The sequence below is a fragment of the Hyaena hyaena genome, unplaced genomic scaffold (genome assembly GCF_003009895.1).
Source record: "Hyaena hyaena isolate Hyena2069 unplaced genomic scaffold, ASM300989v1 scaffold_7, whole genome shotgun sequence".
Lineage (NCBI taxonomy): Eukaryota > Metazoa > Chordata > Mammalia > Carnivora > Hyaenidae > Hyaena > Hyaena hyaena.
In genome coordinates, this window is record NW_024080639.1 from 162,563 (window position 1) to 184,367 (window position 21,805).

Genomic DNA, 21,805 nt, shown 5'->3' on the forward strand with positions numbered 1-21,805 from the left:
GCCAGAGGCGGTGGGAACGACAGGCCCAGGGCTGGCCGAGAAGGGCAGCAGTGCAAGCACAGGGGAAGCAGAGAACACTCCCCCCCCCAAAGACCCTGGAGAACATGCAAGCTGACTCCCTATTTGTCACTTAGGCCCAGAAAGGGCAAAGAAGCCTCCCAAAGTCACACAGCAAGTCTGAAGCAGGGGGCTCGCCAGGACCCTCCCCCACCCCCACCCCCAAGGGTTTTAAGGTTTTGCAAGGGAGGAGACCTCCAGTCTAGTGTGACAGCTCACGGAGCGAGGACAGAGCTTAGGGGAGATTGGACGTGGTTTCCCAGGACCAAGGAGCAGAGGGGGAGGTAGAAGCTGGTAGAGGCCGGGGACAGGCCCCTCTCCTCCATCCCTGGCACCGGGACAATAGGGTGTGCAGCCAGCACATGGTGGGGAGGAGCTAGCCCACCCCTTCCCCCCCCACCCCCACCCCCGCCGCCGCTCCCCCCCGCCCCCCGGACGGTCCAGCCTGCACCTACTTGGAATTGCCTGACATCTCTCTGGGCCACCAGGTGATGCTCGTTCTCCGGGGTGATGCCATAGGCCAGCCTCTGTGAGAAGACAGAGGGGGAGGAGGCCTCAGCCGGGCCCAGGGGCACCTGCCAGCAGCCCAGACACAGGCCACCTGCTGTTCGGCCCCGAGGTCCCCCAGGAGCAGCGTGTGAGGTCCATACAGGACACACCGTCCCTGTTTGCAGAGCGGGCGGGTTCACTTGGACCCATTTGTCCTGTCCATGTTTATCGGGTCAACTAGAGCGGTCAGGCGGGAGGCGAGGCCCTGGAGCCGCGGGGCTGGAGGAGACGCACAAGGTCTCTGCTTTGGGGGAGCGCAAAGACACGCGGGCCGCTGTGAAACCGCAGCCGAAGTGCTGCGGACGGCCGGCTCGGAGCACGGCCAGCGCCCAGAGGACAGGCCGGCCTTGCTGCGGGCCAGGGCAGGCCTCCCCTGGTGCAGACACAGGCGGGGACGCGTCGGATCGATGACTGGTCCCTGCACGGTGGGGCGCCCTCCCTGCTCCCACAGGGTGAAGAGTCAGAAGCTCAAAGCAGATCGCGGCTCTCAGGTCCAAGATGAGCTCACAGAGCACAGACCCTCCCGGTGACCCAGAGGGTCTCAGATGTGGGATTTCAAGGACAGGAAACAGGTCACAAGGAGCCGGGAGAGGGGACAGACAAGCCCTGCCTGGGACCCTCCTCCCTAAGTCCTTGTGTGCCTCTCTTCCTGACACCCCCATTTGTCTGTCCCCTCATTGGCATGGGAGCTCTGGGGAGGGTCATCTAGTGCCCAGCAGACCGCTGGGGCCGTGTAGACTCACACCAAATAGCTGGCAAGTCAGGGCATGAAGGGGTGGAGGAACGACAGCTTCATCTTCCGAAGGAAGGCCATGAGGGAAAAGCTGTCACCATCATTTATAAAAGAAAAGGCATATTAATACCCAAAGACAGACGTAATTTCAGAGTGAGGGCACCGTTCCCTCAACCTCTCTCCGTGCACACGCACACAGAATGTGTACAAGTGAGAGAAGGTGTATTCCGGAAATCTCCGGGTTAGGCTGATAAGCGTCAGGTTCAGGAAGGAGGCAGGTGACAGCTTCGATGACCAGGTCACAGTGAGCTCAGCCTGGGAGAGTGGGGGCATCTGGGACACGACAAACCTCAGAAGGGGTCTCGAGGGCTGAGTGTCACCTGCTCACATAAACATCAGTAGGGCCTGAGGGCACTCAGAGCAGATACGCATGTGACACAGACGTAACTAACGGGCAGCCTGCCTTGGGCTCGTCCTCTGTGCCGGGCACTCCCTTCATCTTCTCAGGGCCCGTATTGTCATCCCCAGGGTACCAATGTGGAAACTCAGGGTGGGGGGCGGTAAGTGACTCGGCCATCGTGGTGGCTCTGGGTCCGTGTCCCTGTGTGTGTCCCCTCGCATCTCACAGGGATGGCTGGGGACGGCACTCCCATCCCCCCCTCCCCCGGCGCCCCCGACCTCACCTCCCGAAGGGAGCCCCGCGTGCTGAGGAACTTATAGACGCCGTATGCAGGCACCAGGACCATGGAGGACAGCGCGATGCCCCATCCGACCCAGTTGGCCCAGAGCGGGAAGATGTAGTCATCGTAGGTGAGTGGCTTGAAGTTGACGATACTCATCACCACCACGAACTGCAGGGGACACGGGGCGTGGGAAGGGGCAGGAGGAAGGAGGCGAAGAGAGGGCAGGACAGGGAGCCACGGACAGGGAGGGGACAGAGGAAGCAGGAGGGAGGGAAGCGCGGGGGACCCGTGGGACGCGAGGGGCCAGGGAGCGCAGGGAAGGAAGGAGAGAAAAAGACAAAAGAGGCAGCGAAGGAGGAAGAGTTCACAAAGCAAATGGGGACCAAAAAGGGACAAAGGGAGCCAGAAACAGAGAAAAGGAGCAGAACGGTGACCCTGGCGCTGGGCTGAGTGGTGGCACGGGCAGTGCTGAGGGTCCTGAGCGTCCCCTCTGCCACGGGCAGTGCTGTCGGTCCTGAGTGTCCCCTCTGCCACGGGCAGTGCTGGCCGTCCTGAGCGTCCCCTCTGCCACGGGCAGTGCTGAGGGTCTTGAGCGTCCCCTCTGCCACGGGCAGTGCTGACCGTCCTGAGCGTCCCCTCTGCCACGGGCAGTGCTGACTGTTCTGAGTGTCCCCTCTGTGGAACCTGGGCTCAGCTTCCCAGAATGTCCACCCGCAAAGCGAAGATGCCTGCCCGCCCCCCCCCCCCCCCCCCCCCCCCCCCGGCCCAGACACAGCCCCCTCCCCCCAGGAAGGCAGGGCCACGCCGTACACACCAGGAGGAAGGCGGGGCTGACAAACTTCCAGCACAGTCTCCAGTACAGGCCTGGCTTGAACCCCATCATCTGCTGGATGTCGTTGCTGAACCTGTCCACACCTGGGCACACACAGGGCGGGCCTGTTACTCTGCTCCCTGGGGAGCCTCGGCCGCCCCCACTGCCCGCCCCTGAGAGTCAGGCCCCCGGGGGCACGACACGGGCACGGACATGCTGGCACTTAGGACAGCCGGGCACGCGGCTGGTGCAGAACTGGGAAAAGGACACAGCAGCAAGTGCCATTCACAACAACATGGATGGACCCAGAGGGCACCATGTCCGTCACAGAGACCCAAATGCCGCATGACTTCCCTTATATGTTTGAGAGTCAGAGAGAGACAGCACGAGCAGGGGAGGGGCAGATAGAGAGGGAGATACAGAATCCGAAGCAGACTCCAGGCTCTGAGCTGTCAGCACAGAGCCCGAGCGGGGCTCGAATCTAAAGCACAAAACAAAGGAACAAAGGGAAAAAGAAACAAAAGAAAAAAACCACACTCTTGAATACACACTGGTGGTAGCCAGAGGGAGCGGGGCGGGAGCGGGACACAAGTCACAGATAGAGGGGACTAAGAGGTACAAACTTCGGGTGAGAAAATAAATAAGTCATGAACGTAGGGAAGATAATGTAGTGACATTGCTTGGTGACAGGTGATGGCTGTATGTCCCCTGGGGAGCACTGAGTAATGTACACAGCTGTACAATCACGATGCTGTGCACCTGAAACTGATATAACACCGTGTGTCGACTGTATCTCAATTAAACAGTTAAAAAAAATAGTATCACCATTTATGTGCCATTCTGATTTATTTTTTAGGGGGAATGCAGTGCCTGGGAGCAGAGGGGACTTGCCCTAGGTGACATGGCCAGGTGGCCTGCTCCGAAGCCCACCTTTTTGCCCTTGTTCCCTGTTGCTTAAAACAGTGACGATGGGGGCGCCTGGGTGGCTCAGATCATGATCTCATGGTCGGTGGGTTCGAGCCCCGCTCGGGCTCTGTGCTGTCAGTTCAGAGCCTAGAGCTGCTTCAGATTCTGTGTCTCCCTCTCTCCCTGCCCCTCCCCTGCTCGCCCTTTCTATCTCAAAAATAAACATTAAAAATATTTTTTTAAAAAGAACAGTGAATTTAGTGTGTACAGGACTTTGCCCGCCTATAGACTGGCAGAAGAGTCCAGATGCACATGAATTAACTATTTGACGTGACACATGGGGAGAAATGGAAACAGAACACATTCGACAATCCGTAACGCTTTCTTCCCCATTCAGCTCCAGGATAAGGTCACCAGAGAAAACATGAGATACCTTGCAATATCTGAATTTCAGAAAGATAACGAAAAAGATTTTAAGTTTAACTCCATCCCATGCAATATTTGGGACATACTTGACACTGAATCAATTACTTGTTGTTTATCTGAAATTCAAGCTTAATGGGGTGTCTTGCATTCCGTTTGCTGAATGTGGCAATCCCACCCTAGAACGAAATCTCAAGGGGCGCCTGGGTGGCTCAGTCAGTTGAGCGTCCGACTTCAGCTCAGGGTATGATCTCACGGTTCGTGGGTTCGAGCCCCGAGTCGGGCTCTGTGCTGACAGCTCAGAGCCTGGAGCCTGCTTCAGATTCTGTGTCTCCCTCTCTCTCTGCCCCGCCCCTGCTCTTGCTGTCTCTCTCTGACTCTCAAAAATAAATAAAAATCATAAAAAATAATAGAACGAATCTCGAGGCTTGGGCAGCTTCCTGAGTCCCTTGCTAAAAGCTGGTGTCGGGTGCCCCTGGGCCCTTTGCAGCCTCCTGTTAAGGGGCGTTCATGCAAGGATGAGCTGGGGCTGGGGGACCTGCACCCTGAGAAGCCGGGCTCTGGGATCAGGCGGTGGCCGTCCTGGAGAAGGAGGGCCCGTTGGCAGCTGCGGGGGGAGATGAGGCTTCTCCACGCACCCGGGGCCCTGCACGTACCATAAAACCAGGAGACTCCGATGGCCTCCATGAGCACGGCAAACAGAATGGAGGTTCCTGCCGCAAAGGTGTCCAGCAGGGTCAGCACATATATTCCACCCTGTGCACAGAGAGACAAAACCTGAGGTAGTCCCAGCCAGAAACGGCAGCGACTGTCGCCTCCATCCCAAATCCATCCCAACTCCCCGTGAGTCCCACAGGCTCAGAGCCCTGTTTGCGAAGGCGGGTGACAGGGTTGTGGTGCTGTCGTCTTGATGTTGCATATTTGCCTTCTATGAAAGGTCTTCTGTAGTCGCTGGGTCTGGGGGATTCCAGCCAGTAAATGTGACATGGCTTTCACAGGGACTTTTGCTGCCCCTCAAACAAATACACAGTGGAAAGAGTAGCCTGGAATTCCTCAGGCTCAGAGGTGGGAGACGGAGGACACTGGGGTGTTAGCCCCGGGGGGTCGGGCTACAGGGCTGGGGGTGCCTGTCCCACCTCGCTTCCCCCGCTGAGCTCACCCCGCCCCGCCCCAGCTCCCAGGCCAGGACACTGAGCCTCACAAGTGGCAGGTGACCCAGAGCCCAGCCCCTCCTCACCTTGGTTATGCAGAACAGGGCCAGAAGGAAGGTTCCGAAGGTGACGCCGAATGTGAAGAGTTTGCGGTGTCTCTTCAGGGCCTGGAAGTCGTCCGCCAGGCCTGTGATGACGGCCTCCATGCCTCCCATCTGCACGGAGCCAGGTAGGGTGAGGGGCAGGGATGAGAGACTGCCCACACCTGGGTCCCTGGCCCCAGGCTCCCTCCGACCTCCCAAAGCCCAGGGGACTCGGCACCCGGGTGGCGGCCTTGCCTTCCTCCTCATCCTTACCCCGCTCTGCCCTGTTCTCAACCAAACTCACAAGTCCGGGACTCTGTGGGAGAGGCTGAAGACTTAACTCCCGTCTCCCTCTGATCACAGGTACCTGTCTTCGGTCCCACGCACTTGACCTGAGCCCCTACCGATTAGCCCAGGAGGCTGCGGGGTGGGGGTGGGGGTGGAGGGTTGGGGGGGTCGGGGGGTGGGGGGGGTGCAATGCCAAACCCCCCAGCGAGTAATCTATCTGCATATAAGCAAAGGGCTTTCTGGAAACAACTACCACCGAAAGGGAGTTTCCAGTGGCTGGAACTTCAGGCAGCAGTTTCCGACTGGGACTTTTGACCGCCTTTCCATCTGTGAAGCAAGTGATTGCCTCAAACCCCAGACTCTCAGAGTCTGAAAGGGTCTCCTATGCATAATGATCACGTGCTTACTAAGGTGGTACCCCACGCCTGGAGGGGGGCAGATAAGAAGCACACGGCCACCACTCTCTACCTGTACACGCCCCCTGACCCCTGGGCTGGCTCACGAGGTCTCTTCTGATGTGGATGTCCATGAGGCCATCACGTTTCTACCAGTTCTCAACACTGGCCTAAGTCTTGCCTTTTTTTTTTTTTTTTTTTTTTTGAGCAAGGACTTGTCTGCGTTTAATTAGGGCTTTGTGGAAACAACCAGTAACCAAGCAGGGACACCAGGCTGAGTGGCCGGGGGATGGGAGGGACGGGCCCAGTGTGGGTGGCGGGGTATCCTGAGCCTGGTCACTCACTGAGCTGTCAATCCCCAGAGCCAGGAGCATGATGAAGAACACGACAGCCCAGAACGTGGATCCCGACAGGGTGGAAATGGCCTCTGGGTACAGGATGAAAACGAGGCCGGCTCCTGTAAGAGACACCAAGGACCTCGTCGGGGGCTGGGTCCGCTGGTTGGCGACGTGAGCGGCTGAGGCCTTCAGCCTGGCCAGCCCCGCGGAACCTGGCTGGTCACAGGTGAGGCTGGATCCGGCTGGAAGTCTGTCATGGCCCCGAGGAGGCTGACCTCCAACAGCCAGGCCAGCTGGACAGCTCCAGGCCCCAGCCCGCGAGGACCATCCGGGCGCAGCCTCCTCCTCTGAAAAGTTTGTGGTCCTCGGGTTCCATGAGGATTCCCTCCAGGCCTCAGCGTCTTTGTGGCCGTAAGACTATGAGAAACGGTAAGAAGGCCAGTCTCCAGAGTCGGGCGGCTCAGGGCTCGAACACTGGCACCATTGCTCACTGGCTGGGTGACCTGCGGCAACTCACATAGCCCGAGTCTCAGTTTTCTCTCCTGTGAAGTGGGCTAATGAGCCCTTTAACACCCACAGCGGTGTGAGAACTAGTGAAAGTATGTCAAGTGCTCAGCACAGGGGCGAGTACAGAGTAGTGCTCCCAAATCAGTCCTGCCTAGCCCGACTCAGGGAAGGTTCCCTTACATATGCAGGGGCCAGGACTGCCTGGAGCTCCCAACTGACAGCCTGGGAGAAAGCTAGAAGGTTCGGAAGGCTCCATGCCTGGCCCTCTCATTCCTGCAACCACAGGAAAGCTGCCCTTCCAGGGGTGCGCTGGGTTTCTCCACCCCGCCCCCCACCCACCTTCGGTGGCAACGTCCTCAATGTTGACCTTGTGTTCATGGGCCATGTAACCAAGGATGGAGAAGATGGCGAAGCCGGAGATGAAGCTGGTGACACAGTTGATGGTGCTGGTGAGTAGGGCGTCCCTGGGGAGAGAAGCCTCAGTCATTTATGTCGCCCAGTGCCCCTGAGCCCTGCACAGGCTATGCAATCACTGCTACAAATGCCAACCCCCCCCACCTTCAGTTTTCCTGCTGCCACAGGGACCCCAGCGCCCCGCGAGATCAGGACCTGCAGGTACAGGAAACAGATCAACAGCTTCTGGATGAAGCATTTTGAGACCAGGGTCTGGTATCAAGCTCTTGTGGGGGAATCACATGACCAGCCTCTTCAACAAACTGTCCGTAGCTCCCCTGTGCTTCTCGACTTGAAGGCCTTCAACGGCTTCGTTAAGATGACCCAGCCTTGGGGCGCCTGGGTGGCTCGGTCGGTTAAGCATCCAGCTCTTGACTTTGGCTCAGGTCATGGTCTCATGGTTCATGGGTTCGAGCCCCATGTCAGGCTCTGCACTGATAGTGTGGGGTCTGCTTGGCATTCTCTCTGTTCCCCCTCTCTCTTGTGCACACCCCTGCTTGTGCCCTCTCTCTGTGTGTCAAAATAAGTAAATCAATAAACTTAAAAAAAGATGAGACAATCTTCCTCCATGCCTTACTTTCCATGACTCCCCAACATGCGGCCTTAGAACAAAACATACCAGTCGACTTGCTGGCCCACAAACACAGCACCTCCCTGGCTTGGCTCAGGCTCCTCCCCACCCTGGGTGCCCCCACTCTGTGTCCCTCCGTCACAGCCTTGGCCGTCCTGCTAGGCTTGCCTCACACCACCCCCCGTGCCCTTGCTGATGCCCTTCAGAGGGCCAAGCACCCCGCTTCCCTGGCCTGCCTGCCGCCCGCCCATGTGACAGGATGCTGGCAGGTGTCCCTCCTGCTTTGTCATGCACCAGAGGGCGGTGTGATTCTGTCTTTTTTTAAAAAAATGTTTATTTATTTATTTTTGAGAGAGAGAGCTTGAGCAGGGGAGGAGCAGAGAGAGAGAGGGAGAGACAGAATCCCAGGCTCCACACTGTCAGTGATGCTTAACCAACTGAGCCACCCAGGTGCCCAGGTATGATTCTCTCTTAAGCTTTCGACAGGGTGATGGGGGCCGGCCCAATTTGTGCCCATGTCCGAGAGTCTCTCAGCACTGGGCCCCGGGGAGGCAGGGCGACATGCTGACCTAGAACTGAGCTGGAACGTGGAATGTGGTCTTCTCACTCTACTGCCCTGTGCAGACTTCTCAGCCCGCCCTGCAGACTACCTCTGACCATGCCAGGCCCTCACCTCCCAGGCGACCAGCCCTTGCCTGTCTGGGTGTCAGATGGACAGACAGAAGTGCTGTCTGCTCTCGAAAGGCACACGGTGCTCCTCTGCCCCAACTGCTGGTCCCCATGACCTCCCGCTCTCGTGTGGGGCCTCACTTTCCCCAGCCTTCCACTTGTATGTTTAAGAAGTATCCTGAATTGAAACGCATTTGTTAGGACGCCCTTAGGCCATGTCAGAGTTCATGGAAGGCCCACTCTGCCTCATTTCACAGAGGAAGGAGAGTTGATTTGCCCCAGACCGGAGCCGTCTCTCCCACCCCTGCAGGAGTCAGTCTCCAGGTCTAGAGCTTTCCAGAGCCCCAAGTAAGGACCTTACCTGTAGCAGTTGTTGTCAAATTTGTTGTAACTGGCAAATGCAATCAGGACTCCAAATCCAGCCCCCAAGGAAAAAAATATCTGAGTTGCTGCATCGATCCATACCTGAGACGGGCAGACAAGAGCCATCACCCTCCGCTGCCTACGGAACAGGACCTCCTCACTGCTCCAGGGGGGCTGGCGAGCCTCAGGGATGCACTGAGACCCGAGGAATCGAGGTCCGAGCCACGGCGGGTGGCCACGCCACTCCTCCCTGGAAACTTGGACAAAGCGACCTCACAGAGAGCCAGGGGTCTCTCTAACAGCTCCAGCCTTCGGTGGCCATGACTGAGCTCACCCTGGAGGAAGTCACTGGCTCTGTTGAAAGTCCTGACTTTCAAAGGAAGTTCATAAACTCACAGTTGTAGGCTAGAACGTGGATGGAGCGAGGCGAAGGCTATGACCGCCTCAGGAGTTAGAGACGGGATCTGAAGAAAAGACACAGCGCCTCCTCCTGCTTCAACCCCCCCACAGATAGCGGTGACTTCCGCAGGGGCCAGTGAGCTACTTTTCCCATCTTTTGGGTGATGAAAGCACATGGCTGGAACCCCAGAGATCTGAGCCTCCCTCCATTTTCTAGCCCTGGTCAATTTCACCTCTCTATGTACCAGCTTCCTCATCTGCACTGTGGGGGTAATTACACCCAGCCCCCTTGGGCAGAGGGCTGCTTGCCGGTGGGACTTGCCAGTGGGACTTGCCAGCATCCTGTCACCTCACTCATGCCATCCTAGACGCGATGAAAGCAGAAGGTGTAACAAGAGAGGCGATCTGATGGAGGAGAAGAGGTCTGCTCCCTGAGACAGCAGTTGGGCTCAGTTTCTCCTCGTCAGAAAGACAAGGTATTTAAACAGGTGCAGAGCAAACAGAACTCTGGCGTCTCTCAGAATTTACAAGACAGATTCGAGTCTTAAGCTCTGTGATCTTTCTGACAGTTACTAAGGGAATAGGTTTTCCTCTTGGTTATTGGGCTCTAACACAGTGGTGCATTGGAGCATCAGAGCTGTGGGAGGTATGTATGGTGACACGTCCCTCCTAAGCCTGTGTGGCTCCCACCTGCCAGGATTACTGTGGGTGCAGACAGGGTGTGAAGAAGCCTTTGGGAATAGTGAGGGGCAATGCTAGGTGCTGTCGCTGAGGTAGGCTTCAGGGAGGAGGGGGTAATGATCTTGGCCATGGCTGGAAGATGCTTAAGGTGCTGGATACCTCCAAGACTCTGATCCCAACCTCATTTCGCAGCTTTCGACTCGACTCCACATTCACCCCATCTTCACTGAGTCTGTGTCTCTGGGTAGCACAGCGGGCTGGAGGAGGGCTGTGGCAGCGAGGGGGAGAGGCAGGGCTGGGGGCTAGAGCCTGGAATTAAGGCAAGGGGGCTCCTGGGGGGGACTAGGAGGCCATGGCAGGTGTCAGGACCCAGGACAGAGTATTGCTCCCCTTGGAAAGAGGGGTCGGCAGAGAACACCACACGGAGCCACCGGATCCTGGACCATCACAGCTGGGAGACCATCAGGTGCGAACCAAGTGGGCATCCGTCAGATGCAGAAGCAGCAGCAGGGAGAGGGAAGGATCTGTCCTCCATCCCAGGCTATGCCGCACATTTATAGCAGAACCAGGACCAGATTTCCTACCGCTGTCCACACTGAGAGCCCACCCCAACCCTGAACCCCGGGTGGGTGGTCCCCAGGCACTGACCGTGGCCTCCTTTAGGCGGTAGAAGTCGATGTGCAGATAGGCGTTGATGCCGTTGGAGGCACCGGGCAGCGTGATGCCGTGGACGAGGAGCACGAACAGCACGAGGTAGGGCAGCGTGGCCGTGATCCACACCACCTGGCAGTGGGCAAGCTTGCTGTGAGAGCCCGGCTCTGCCGCCACGGGGAGGGGGGCGGGGGGTTGGGGGGGGTGGGCAGGCTTTCGCCCAGGGAGCCAGCCATGCCGTTCCCACACCTTCATTCACGCAGCACACACTCCATCTCCTACAGCTCGGGCCCAGGCTGGAGAGTCCGCACACCGGGTGGCTCGGCCGCGGAAGTGGGGCCAGCCGGGACAAAGGCCAGGTTCTCAGGGTACCTAACGCCTCCTCTTCGATGAGCGGCCTCCACTGACCCCTTCAAGTTGGCCCGGGCAGATCTAAGCACGCCCACATTTATGCTCTCCACCCTCCTCCTTCCTCCCTCCTTCCCCCCACCCTTCTTCCCTCCCTCCTCTCTCGGGGGCTCCTCTATCTTCATTCAAACATTTCCTCCTAACTCATCGCCCAAGAAGGGATGTGGCTGAGCAGAATCTCTGGCCGTTCTCTATCTCAGCATAGACTGAGGGCGAAGACAAACTGTCTTGTCCAGGAACCCACACAGAAAGAGATCATCCCCAGACTGAAAAGAGACACTTCTCTCACCCCTTTGCCCAAGATCAGAGATGAAACGTAGGGAGAGGGGAAAGTTGTGTGGGCTTCCTTGCTGTCCCTTCTCACCCCTGCGCATTAAAATACTCTGGAGGAAGCTATAGTTAGAAATGTGAAAGTTCAGATCCTATTCTTGGGGTTTCTGATTTAACTGGTCCAGAGTGGAGCCTGCACTTTGATTTGTCTTGAAAGCCTCCTCCACTCCCCCTGTCCCCCCCACCGCCTCAGGTGATGTCAAAGAGCAGTCAAGGTTTAAACATTAGCTGTAGGCAGATGCAGCCATGGAGAGCCTTACAGAAAGAAGACTATTCCCCCAGTAAAAAATTCGCTCAGGGCTGGGTTAAGCAGGATCCAGGAAAACTCAGCTAAAACAAATGGGGACTCATGACCTAAGGCCCAGAGAGTCCCTCCTCCTTGAGCCCTGGGACTGTGCAGTTCCAGAATCTTCACACATTCCTGGGGAGAATATGGAAGCCCCAAAACATGACTACAGGTAAAGTATTCTGTTAGCCTAGAAAGGTAATGGGCTCAACCCAAAATTGAGATATGAAAAACAAAATTCTGTTTTCTATACCGACATTGAAGGATTTATTCTCTTTGTCTGTCTTTCCTGTTTGACCAGCTTGTATTGAACAATTAGTGGGAAGACTTGGGTAGAATAATGACTTGAGGGGCAGGGGCCTGGGTGGCTCAGTTGGTTAAGCATCTGACTCTTAGTGTTGACTCAGGTCATGATCTCACAGTTTGTGGGTTTGAGCCCCGTATCAGGCTCTGCACTGGCAGCTCGGAGCCTGGAGCCTGCTTCGGATTCTGTATCTATCTCTCTCTCTCCCTGCTCCTCTCCACTCTCTTTCCCTCTCGAAAACAACTAAACATTAAAAATTTTTTAAATGAAAAATATTCTAAAACTCAGGTGGTTTTTTATTAATCGGTCCAGTTTTCTCCCCAACCCCACCATACTTTGCCAGAATTTGAAAGGTGTTCAGTCTCTTCCCGTCCACCTAAACAGCCCGTAGCCTGGCGAGGCAGCGGGCAGAGCATGGTGGCCGCCCCTAGCCAGTTCTGTTGTCTTGATTCTTCTCCAGGTCTAGGGGAGCCCACGGTTCCTGAACATTTAGTCCAATATGCAAACAGAGCGGGTGGGAGCCTAGGCCCAGGTCTCCCTCCAGTGCACAGAGTCTGCAGAGTCTGTGGTCCTCTGAGGTGGGGACAGAGCACGGGAAGGGGTGCTGAGGAAGGAGACAGAGGCAGGCTGCTGATCGTATTACTTCCATCTGCCAGCCCAGTACCGAGGACCTCTCCTCCACCCCCCCAGTGGTCTCACAGGCCGGCACAATCACATCAGTAGGGAGCAGCGTTAATTCCCGGGTCACCCAGCAGGAAATGATGGTGTCTGGATGGTCTGGTTACAAAGCCATGTCGTCAATCACTCACTGCGCTATATCCACGGGAGCCAGGGTCAAGTCCGAGCCAGGCTAGAGACTGCGGTGAGACCCTGTCCCCCTCCAGGCCTCAGCTTCCCCGTGGGTACAAGCAGGTTGGAGTAGATAGCCTGAATGTGCCTTCTAGTCAGACATTTAGGGGTTCGGTGTCTGGGCTTATGGTTTAAGAGCCAGTTCAGCTAAGGACTCATGAGATTGGGGGGGGGGGCAGGCAGGACTCCAGGATTGCAAACAACAGTGCCCGTGCTTCCAAAGTGACTCCCCGGGGGCCAATCACCCCCCCCCCCACACACACACCCACTCAAACCTCTGTCCTCTACCCTGTAGTGGTCGACGGGCCAAGGTCAGCATATGTGGTCTGGGGTAACCCCCGCCCTGATTCAGACCGTGCCCTGCCCCCCACCATCCTAGCTGTAACAAGGAGTCACAACTCCTTGCAGACACAGAGCCTTCGCTTGCCAAGACGGGAAGTGTGAACATTTGCAACTCATTTTGGGGCCATCTCTGTGGCTGTGGACCCTGCTAAGAGCAGCTCCATCCTGTTCCAGATGTAGTCTGGGCAGATGCAAGCAATGCTCTTGATTTTCTCATGAGCTAGTTTATAAAAGCAATTCAAGACAGGGCACAGGAATGTCCTGAGCGAAGCTTCTCATTCTGGAAAGTTCCCTCTCCTTGGACTGCCAAGGGCCCTTTCCCTGTCAGCCGCCAGAGGCCAGAAGGCTGGGGGAGATTTACGCAGAATGTGGGCTGTGGTTTCCACCTGGTGGGGGGTTTCCCTAGGGCAACATTCCTCCCCACCCCACCCCACCCCTGCTCTGCTCTCCGACTCATTATACTCTGAAGGGGAGGGCTTACTCCCTTGAAGGTGCCTTTGCCCAGAGGAACTGAGCATGCTCAGTTCTGTTTTTCTTATCCTCAGTCTCCCTGCAGAAGACTCACCCTCTGCTCCCAACTAGCGCCACACTAGGTGGGGCCGGCTGCACCACCTTCGCCAATGGCTGTCGGGCACTGACTCTTGGGATGCAGTATTTTAGAAGCTGTGGCGGCCTCATGCCCAGGCCAGAAGCAGTAGTAAAGCTCACATGTCTTCTGCAATTCTGCCACCTGCAGAGGCCAGGAGATCCCTGCCCCTGATACCCAGCAAAGGTGCGGAGAGGCTGGTCAAGGCTGGCCCGGGCTTCTGCACCTTTGTGGCTTTCCTCAGGCAGTTCCCTCCACTGAAAACCCCTTCCGTCTGCCCCATCCCTACCTGCTCCTTAGAGACCTAGCCCAAATGCCACCTTCTCGTGGTCTTTACAGCCCCTGTCAGTTCAAAGAGCTCATTCTGATGCAGCACCTCTCACTGTTTTTGACTACTCACGGTAAGAAAAAAATCTTGTATATGGAGACGAAATACACACAATGCGAAATCCAAACTCTGCAAGCCAGCTCTTCCTTTACTATGTGCAATGCATTCTGTTACAATCTAGGCCATTTTCTTGTTTAAAAATGTGGCGACCTGCTAAATTGATTTAAGAACAGTTGAAAGATCCAGTTGTATTTCAGTTAAAATGCATCTTGACTCCTGGATGTGAAATTATCTCCAGGGTAAAGTAAAAAAAAAAAAAAAAAACACCAAAAAAAACAAAAACAAACAAACAAAACACAAGTCATAGAATAGTGTGCCTAGTCTGCGTCCACCACTGTTTAGAGGGGACACACGGGTCTCTGGAACAAGACTCAAGAAACTAGTGGCCACTGATTGACCTGTGTCTGTCTGTAATACACCTAAGGCCATCAGTACCTGGAGAAGGAATCTGTCTTGTTTATTTTTGCATCACTAGTACTAGCATCAAGCCTAGCACATAGTAGGTGTTCATAAATGTTTACTAAGTTGTACTGAATTAGAAAGAACACTTAGTGAGGTACTTATCCACCCTTCCTTCTTTCTTCCTACCTAACCTCTTTTGCTCAGTTGAGTCCTCAATCAATATTTACTGAAGACCTACTATGTGCCGAAGCTGGGATGGTAGTGATCCTAGCCTGGTTTTGCCCTACCTCGGAAATGCCCCCAGCTCTGGTCTGCACTTTATTTGGGTTCCCCCTTGGGGCAGACACTGTGTCTAACATGCTGATAGGAAGCTTCACGGCAAGCCTTTCTTGAGAGAGTTCATCTGCAATGGCCGCTGGTCCCCTGCCACTATCTTTGCTCTCGATGGCATAACCAAGGCCTCTAGGAATACCAGAGATAACCCTGCCACTTTCCAAATCACTAGTCTAATGAAGCTTCTCGCAAATTCCCACCTACCTGATTACGGTAGGCTGCTGCCCCGTGACCCCCGGCAAACCGGCACCTAGGTCAATCCCCTTTCTCACCGACTCTAGCCTCTACCACCACACTTATCTTGGCCACTGGGCCAATGGCGAGCATGACGCAAGCAGAGACTGGAAGAGCCACTTGCACACCGGGGCTTGTCTGCCTGGAACTTGCCCTTGGAACCCAGCGCCACACTGTGAGAAGCCCCGACCACTTGGAGAGGCTCTGTGCAAACAGCCCCTGCAGCTCCGGCAGACAGCTCCTGCTGGGCTCCCAGCCGGTACCAACTGCCATTCGTGAGTACGCCCCATCTTGGATATGCCGGCTCAGCCGAAGCCCCAGATGTGCCGCCAGGCCACACCGCGTGGAGCGGAAGACCCATCTAACTGATCTCAGCCAGCCCACAGAGTCACGAGAGAGAATAAAATGATTATTGTACATCACCACATCTCGGGGTGTGCCGCCACACGGCAACTGCCAATCCAAACATGGGAAAGGACGCTTCTCAACCACAGCCTCTCTGGCAGAGTCAAGCTCCACGGGGAGCCCATGGGGCCCACATGGGGTGGTTGTTCTCATAACGTTCCCCAGGCTCAGAGTCGACATGGATCACGAACTGAACACACTCCACCCGGAGGAACTGAATACAGGCAGCACGAAGGAATGTCACCCAGGTCAGAATGCCAACTCTGCTGGCCCTCCTAGGTCATTTCACCCCATGCCCCTCTCCCTAGGAACCCTAGACCCTTGCAGGCACTCACTGTGTCGGACTATGCACATTGATCCTCTAGTGAAGGAAATGAGGATCTTCCAGAGAAGGATGCAAGCTCGCATCACGTTTTAGGCCAGAATTCATGCTTTATCAGGTACATGTGAATAGGTTGCTTTAGGCCTTTTCCTGAGCCCCTTGCCATGTCCCATTCCCCAGTCTCTGCTATCAGGGGAGCTTTGGCAGCAAAGTGGAGCCCTGGTGCACCCCCTCACCCTACTGCTGGGGAGCCTTGGGCTTAGGGAAGGGGAGAGACTTGCCCCGGGTCTCCCAGCTAACCAGCGGCAGCGCTGGGGCGGGTGCAAACCCAGGCTCTGGTCTTCTACTTCCGCCTTTTCTTTTTATCAACTACCTTGCTGCAGCTAGAACATGATTATTTTTTCAGGCCAACCTCTGACACGAAAGAGAAACAAAGGTGTTACCTTTCCTGAAGTCTTCACTCCTTTCCAGAGGCTGAAAAATAGGATGACAACGACGACCATCAGACAGAGCAAGAGCTGCCACTGGGGGAGGCCAATGTCGTGGATCCCGCCGCTCTCATGAAGGTGCAGGACGCCACGCCTGCCCAGAGGAGAGGAGAGGGGGCCAGGGAAGACGGTGTCGTCAGACAGGATGACCGCAGCCTTGACCACAGGCCAGCCCCCAGAGTACACCCTGATGGAAGCCAGCCTTGGGCTGTCCCAACCCCAGCCACTGCCTGTGTCCTGTGGGCCTGCTCGGGGCAGCCCTGGCCTGGGCCAGGGACCATCCTGCCCCAGGCCAGGAGATCATCTGGGAAGTCTTCCCACTTCGGGCTGTCTTTTTAAACCATAACAAAAATTTCAAGGTAATAATAATCTCTAGAGTGCCACCCGCATGCCTGGTCCTGGAGAGATGGTGGTGATCAGGAAAAGTCCGGAGGCTGTGTTACTGGCATCAGGAAGATAGTGACCAGGGACATTCTACAACACACAAGACAGCCTTGATGTCCTACAATGGACAGGACTGCGTCCGACAACGAAGAATTATCCAGTCCCAAACTTTCATGTTGCTGAGTTTATGAATCCCTTGGTCGAGAAACTTAAAAAAAATGTTTCTCATCTAAAAGCTAAAGGCATGCATATCCCGTGCCCTAGCAATTCCACTCCTGCCTATTTACTCGGTGGAAATGCGTACATGTGTTCACCAAGACACATGTTCTAGAATGTTCCTAGTGGCATTAATCACAATAATCTCAAATTGGAGAATATTCATATATCACATCAACAGTAGCATGGATCGATTATGATATATTCATAAAGTGGGATATTATGAAACAACCAGCTCTCTGTGAATGGACCCCTCCCACATAATTCTATGAGAAAGCAGTCAACACCAAGCCTGAAGAATTCTGTCTGATTCTGCTCACACAACCACAACAGGCACAAGTAACCTAAAGTGTTAGAAGTCAGGAAGGTGCCGCCTGGGTGGGGATGCGGGTACTGAATGGGAGGGGACACATTAGGGGTTTCTGGGATGCCAGTCAGTTATGTTTCTTGATCTGGGTGTTTGGTGACATGGCTGTGTTCAGTTCATGACATCCTGGGACTGTCCCTTACTGACATGTGCTTCTCTATAACATGGTGTAACCTATTTTAAAGTAAGGAAAACAAATAGAATAAAAATGAGGATCGAGAATAGCAGGGTCTCTTGAACAATCTACAGTGAAGAAATAGTCGGCAGAATTGCACGCAAAATGACCAATTGACAATTGCTAATCAAAGTTGTTAGGATCTAAGCACAGGTCAAGTAAGACCAACTGATGAAACAGCAGACCAGGTAGGGGAGGCAGGCCCCTCCCACAATCCTGCATCTTTGTGAGATAATGAAAGCAGAATTGTTTCCGTGGCCGAGGGAGCAGCTTGGTAAGGTGTTTCCCCTGCACTCAGAACATTCGTGCCTCACCCTGGGCCTCAGCAGCACAGCGGGGACTGCTCGCCCGTGGTGCCTTGTGTGGGGGGCTCATACTGTAGCAACAGAGGCAGCATTGGATGTACAATCCTAATGAAGTATGGGAAGTGTTGGGAGCTGAGGGGGCTTCAAGGGTACCCAGAACTGGTCCTGGCCTGTCCTCCACTGCACTCCACATTCAGAGGCTGCAAGCTGCCAGCACCCTTCAAGGCCCAGCTCCAATGTCACCTCTTCTGGGAGGCCTCTGTGATCACCCTTGGCCTGGACCTTTCAACCCTTGCAGTTCCTGTGGCCCTTGGCTCATTCTGCAGACCATGCCCGCCCCTGAGGCCTTAAGGTTGACCGCCTGCAAGGTTCTCCCCGGGGGGGGAGGTGGATGGGCCATCCCTGGGTCCCCAGTCCCCAGTGCTAAGCCTGGGCCTGGCAGTTAGGCCTGGTAGCTCAGAGCGGATTGTTGGATCAGGAACACAGGCTCACAAGGGTACTTGCTGAATTCAATAATCCATCTTCTAAAGGAACAGGACTCAGGAGGAACAGAGGGTCAGCCTCCCCCAGGCCCTGGCTCCACCTCTCAGCAGTTCCTCCTCTGACCCGGGGGAGTCCTCACCCTTTCACACTGTCAGGGGCAACCAGCCACTTGCCCATGTGGGAACCTGACTTCTCTTTGTCTCGCCGCCGGACAGGGCTTTGCTCTGAGCCAGTGGTCTGTTCGGGCCATTCGGAACGTGGCTGATTGATAGGCGCACAGCACGCTCGTGTCACAGGCCAGGAGCAGCTTCACAATCCATCCTTCCCCGCCATAGCGCCTTACCACAAAGGAGCCCCCACTAATGGCAAAAGTTGACACGCCCACAGTGGGTAAACTGGGGGGCAGTCAACTGTCTCTCGGCCTGTCCGTATCTCTCTCTCTCTCCTCCAGCCCTCCTTTACCCCTCTTCCCTTCCCTGCTCCTTCTCCTCACCCACTCCCCCCCAAGAAGAGAAACAGGAGGTGCAGAGAACAGATCAACAAAGCAGGGCTCTCAACCTGCACATTAGAATCACGCAGAGGGCGCCCGGGGGGCTCAGTCGGTTAAGCGTCTGACTCTTGATTTTGGCTCAGGTGGTGATCTCGCGGTGTGTGACTTCCAGTCCAGCTTGGAATTCTCTCTCTCCTCTCTCTGCCCCTCATCCCCTCGTGAGCTCCCTCTCTTTCTCTCTCTCTCTTAAAATAAATAAATAAGCCTCAAAAAGTCACACAGAGAGAACCCCTTTAACAGTTCCTGATGTCTGGGCTCCACTCTCAACTGACTGAACTGGAATCCTGGGGAAAGGGCCTGACCACCCCTTCTTTCAAACTTCAAAGCATCTTTCAAACTCCCCCGGTGACTTTACCGGGCAGCCAAAGCTGAGCCCCACCCCCCCAGCCCCCTCGCCGTCCCACACCCCCCGCCCTCAACAAGCTTGAATTACAGGTTTTCCTTAGAGCAAACTTGAGTCTTCCAGAAACTGTCTTTACTTTTCCCGGCAAAGTAAAATTGGCTTTCTGTGCCTAAGGGGAAGAAAGGCTCCAGAGAGACTTATAAAATGTGGGCCTGGAATAGTCTGTAGTTTGTACACCTGGGTGTCAGAGGAGCCCACAGAATTGGAGGCAGATGACGGTGTTCGCTGGGAGCAGAGGCACTGGGAGCTGCTACCCTTGTGGGGAACCCTGAACCCCGAGTTGGGCAACTTGGTTAGCTTATCCTTGGGCCAGAGTTTAAATCTGTGGAGGCCACCACTGACTCTATGCACGTCTCATTCACTCATTCATTCATTTCCTCATCCATTCCAAACCGATGTCTGTGATTTGCGAGAACGTGAAAGCAAACAGAACCTGGAACAGAACTGGGATCAGACAGACCTGGGCTCCCCTCTGGCCCAGCCACTAGCAATGGGGTGGCCCAAATCCTTCCGCCGATTCTGCAAACTCATTCTGCACATCTGCTGTGAGCCGGGCAGTGCCGGGGGCCCAGGACACAGCCTTGGACAAACCACACGTGGGGTTGCAGGTGACAAAGCCCGGTGCAAACATTCCCCATACGGAGCCTTATTCCTGTTCAGCAAAATGGCGCTTACGCGGATTAAACTACAGAATGTGAGACAAGGCCTAGAACTCAGCAAATGCTCAACAAACATTAATTGTAACGATCATGATCCAGTCCCAGGTTCCAGGAGCAGCAAAGGAGCTAAGGAGTGCCCCCAAAATGACCGGGGGAGTTAGGTTAGTCCGAGGGAGTCACTGAGGGGTGGCCGGTGCCTTCTCCACAGGGTGCGGGGGGACAGGTGAGCTGAGAGGAGGCGCACAGGTGTGGCAGAGTGAGGGATGGGCAGAAGGGGATGTGGAGGGGCACACGCGTCTATCTGCAAGTGAGCAAGTGTGAACAAATGGGCAGAGCTGTGTGGCCCACAAAGGCCCACATGTCCCCCCCTCAGATGGTCCCTATCTCCGTGGGCCCCAGGCCAGACGTCATGGCTTCAAAGGATCACCCAGGACCACCCCTCCCCCCGCCACCCCCATGCAGCCAGGTTCAGTGTCTGGCCCGTCCTCACCCTGACACCTGGTCTGCCACCCCACCCCTTGCTTCCCTGTCCCAGGCCAGACCCACATTCTCTCCCCCATGGCTCTAGATGTCTCCCATCTCCCCACACCATGGCCTCTTAAGGCCATTGTCTGATGTGCCCTTCTAATCTGTCACTGCCTTGTCCCTAAGGCCTCCAAGGCTCCTTAACACCTCAAACAGGGGCTCCCACTGGGGGCGGTTCTGCCGCTGCCTCCCTGGGGCTGTCCGGCAACGTCTGGGCTCTCACTTCTGCTCTCGTATCTCGTGGGCAGAGGCCAGGGATGTTACTAGACCTCCCAAATGCACAGGGTGGCCCTGCCCCAACACAGAACTGCCCAGCCCGTAAAGCTAGAAGTGCAGAGGTTAGGAGATCCTGGTCTAAAGGAAAAAGACATAAGCGTTTCAGAACCTGAGACTTTTTGTAACTGTCCCCTGCCCAGCGCATCCCATGTCCCACCACACCCTGCCTTGGGCTTCTGGCCCCAGCCAGCCACTGGCAATGCTCAAGCATCTGGAGCTCTTGGAACTTTCTGTCCCTTTCCACCTAGAACACACGTCCTGGCCCAACTTGTCTGCCTGGCCAACTTCTCCCCTTGGTAGTCTCAGCTCAAAATCATGGCCTGACTTAGTTTCCTCTCCTATGTCCTGAGAGAGAGAGAGACGGGGCAGGGGGGGGGGAGGGGGAGGAGAGGAGGAGAAGAGGAGGAGGAGGGTAGGGGTGTGGAGAGGAGAAACAGCTCAAGGAAAGGGAACGGAGAGGAAAGAGAGAGGGTGGGCATATCGAAAAAGACAGAGAACCAGAATCAGGTACTGACCCCACCTGACTCTTAATTCTTCTTCCTCACTGTTTTATGGCCCAAATGTTGAATGGTGTCAATAACCATTTGGCCAAGTTGACTACTAAACTCGTGAAAAAAGCCACTGGACCAGCTGTACCTGCACTGAAAGTTGCTAAAATGATGCGAGTGTCCGGCCAGACGGCTGAAATGCCCCCGCACGCATGTGAGATCCACGGCCGGGCTTGCAAGGGTGTCTGCAGAGCTCGCCAGTGAGAAGGCCAGACCCCCGAGCTGATTCCCAGGAAAAGAAATGTGACCCCAGCCTCTCCCCAGCAGGCCCCAAGCCTCAGGGGTTTGGGTACAAGTAACTTGGGTTTCTTGTACTTTTCCAGCAGTTTAATGAAAATGAATCATCGCGAAATAGACGGTCCAGGCTTTCCAAAGTCCGCGGGCCAAACGGGCTCAGTTTCTCACTTGACATTTGAGCCCAGAGGGTTGGTCCTGGGGTAGAGGGAGGCTTCCCTGCCCCACTAGGAACAGGCAGGGGGTCGGAGCTTTCTGTCTCTGAAGCATGTTCTCCAAGGGTGCCCTTTTG

General features: G+C 55.5%; 1 protein-coding gene across 2 annotated transcripts in view; it reads right to left on the bottom strand.

Annotated features, from left to right (window-relative positions):
- SLC6A2 (solute carrier family 6 member 2) overlaps nucleotides 1-21,805 on the bottom strand; it is a 46,526-nt gene that overhangs the window by 2,856 nt on the left and 21,865 nt on the right. For both annotated transcript variants that reach the window (XM_039242003.1, XM_039242010.1), the window contains exons 4-13: nucleotides 16,344-16,482; nucleotides 10,709-10,843; nucleotides 8,979-9,082; nucleotides 7,264-7,388; nucleotides 6,424-6,536; nucleotides 5,400-5,528; nucleotides 4,819-4,918; nucleotides 2,837-2,937; nucleotides 2,023-2,190; nucleotides 513-584 (exon numbers count right to left, since the gene is read on the bottom strand). In XM_039242003.1, coding sequence (XP_039097934.1) covers nucleotides 513-584; nucleotides 2,023-2,190; nucleotides 2,837-2,937; nucleotides 4,819-4,918; nucleotides 5,400-5,528; nucleotides 6,424-6,536; nucleotides 7,264-7,388; nucleotides 8,979-9,082; nucleotides 10,709-10,843; nucleotides 16,344-16,482 — 1,186 coding nt within the window. The remainder of the gene's footprint in view (nucleotides 1-512; nucleotides 585-2,022; nucleotides 2,191-2,836; nucleotides 2,938-4,818; nucleotides 4,919-5,399; nucleotides 5,529-6,423; nucleotides 6,537-7,263; nucleotides 7,389-8,978; nucleotides 9,083-10,708; nucleotides 10,844-16,343; nucleotides 16,483-21,805) is intronic.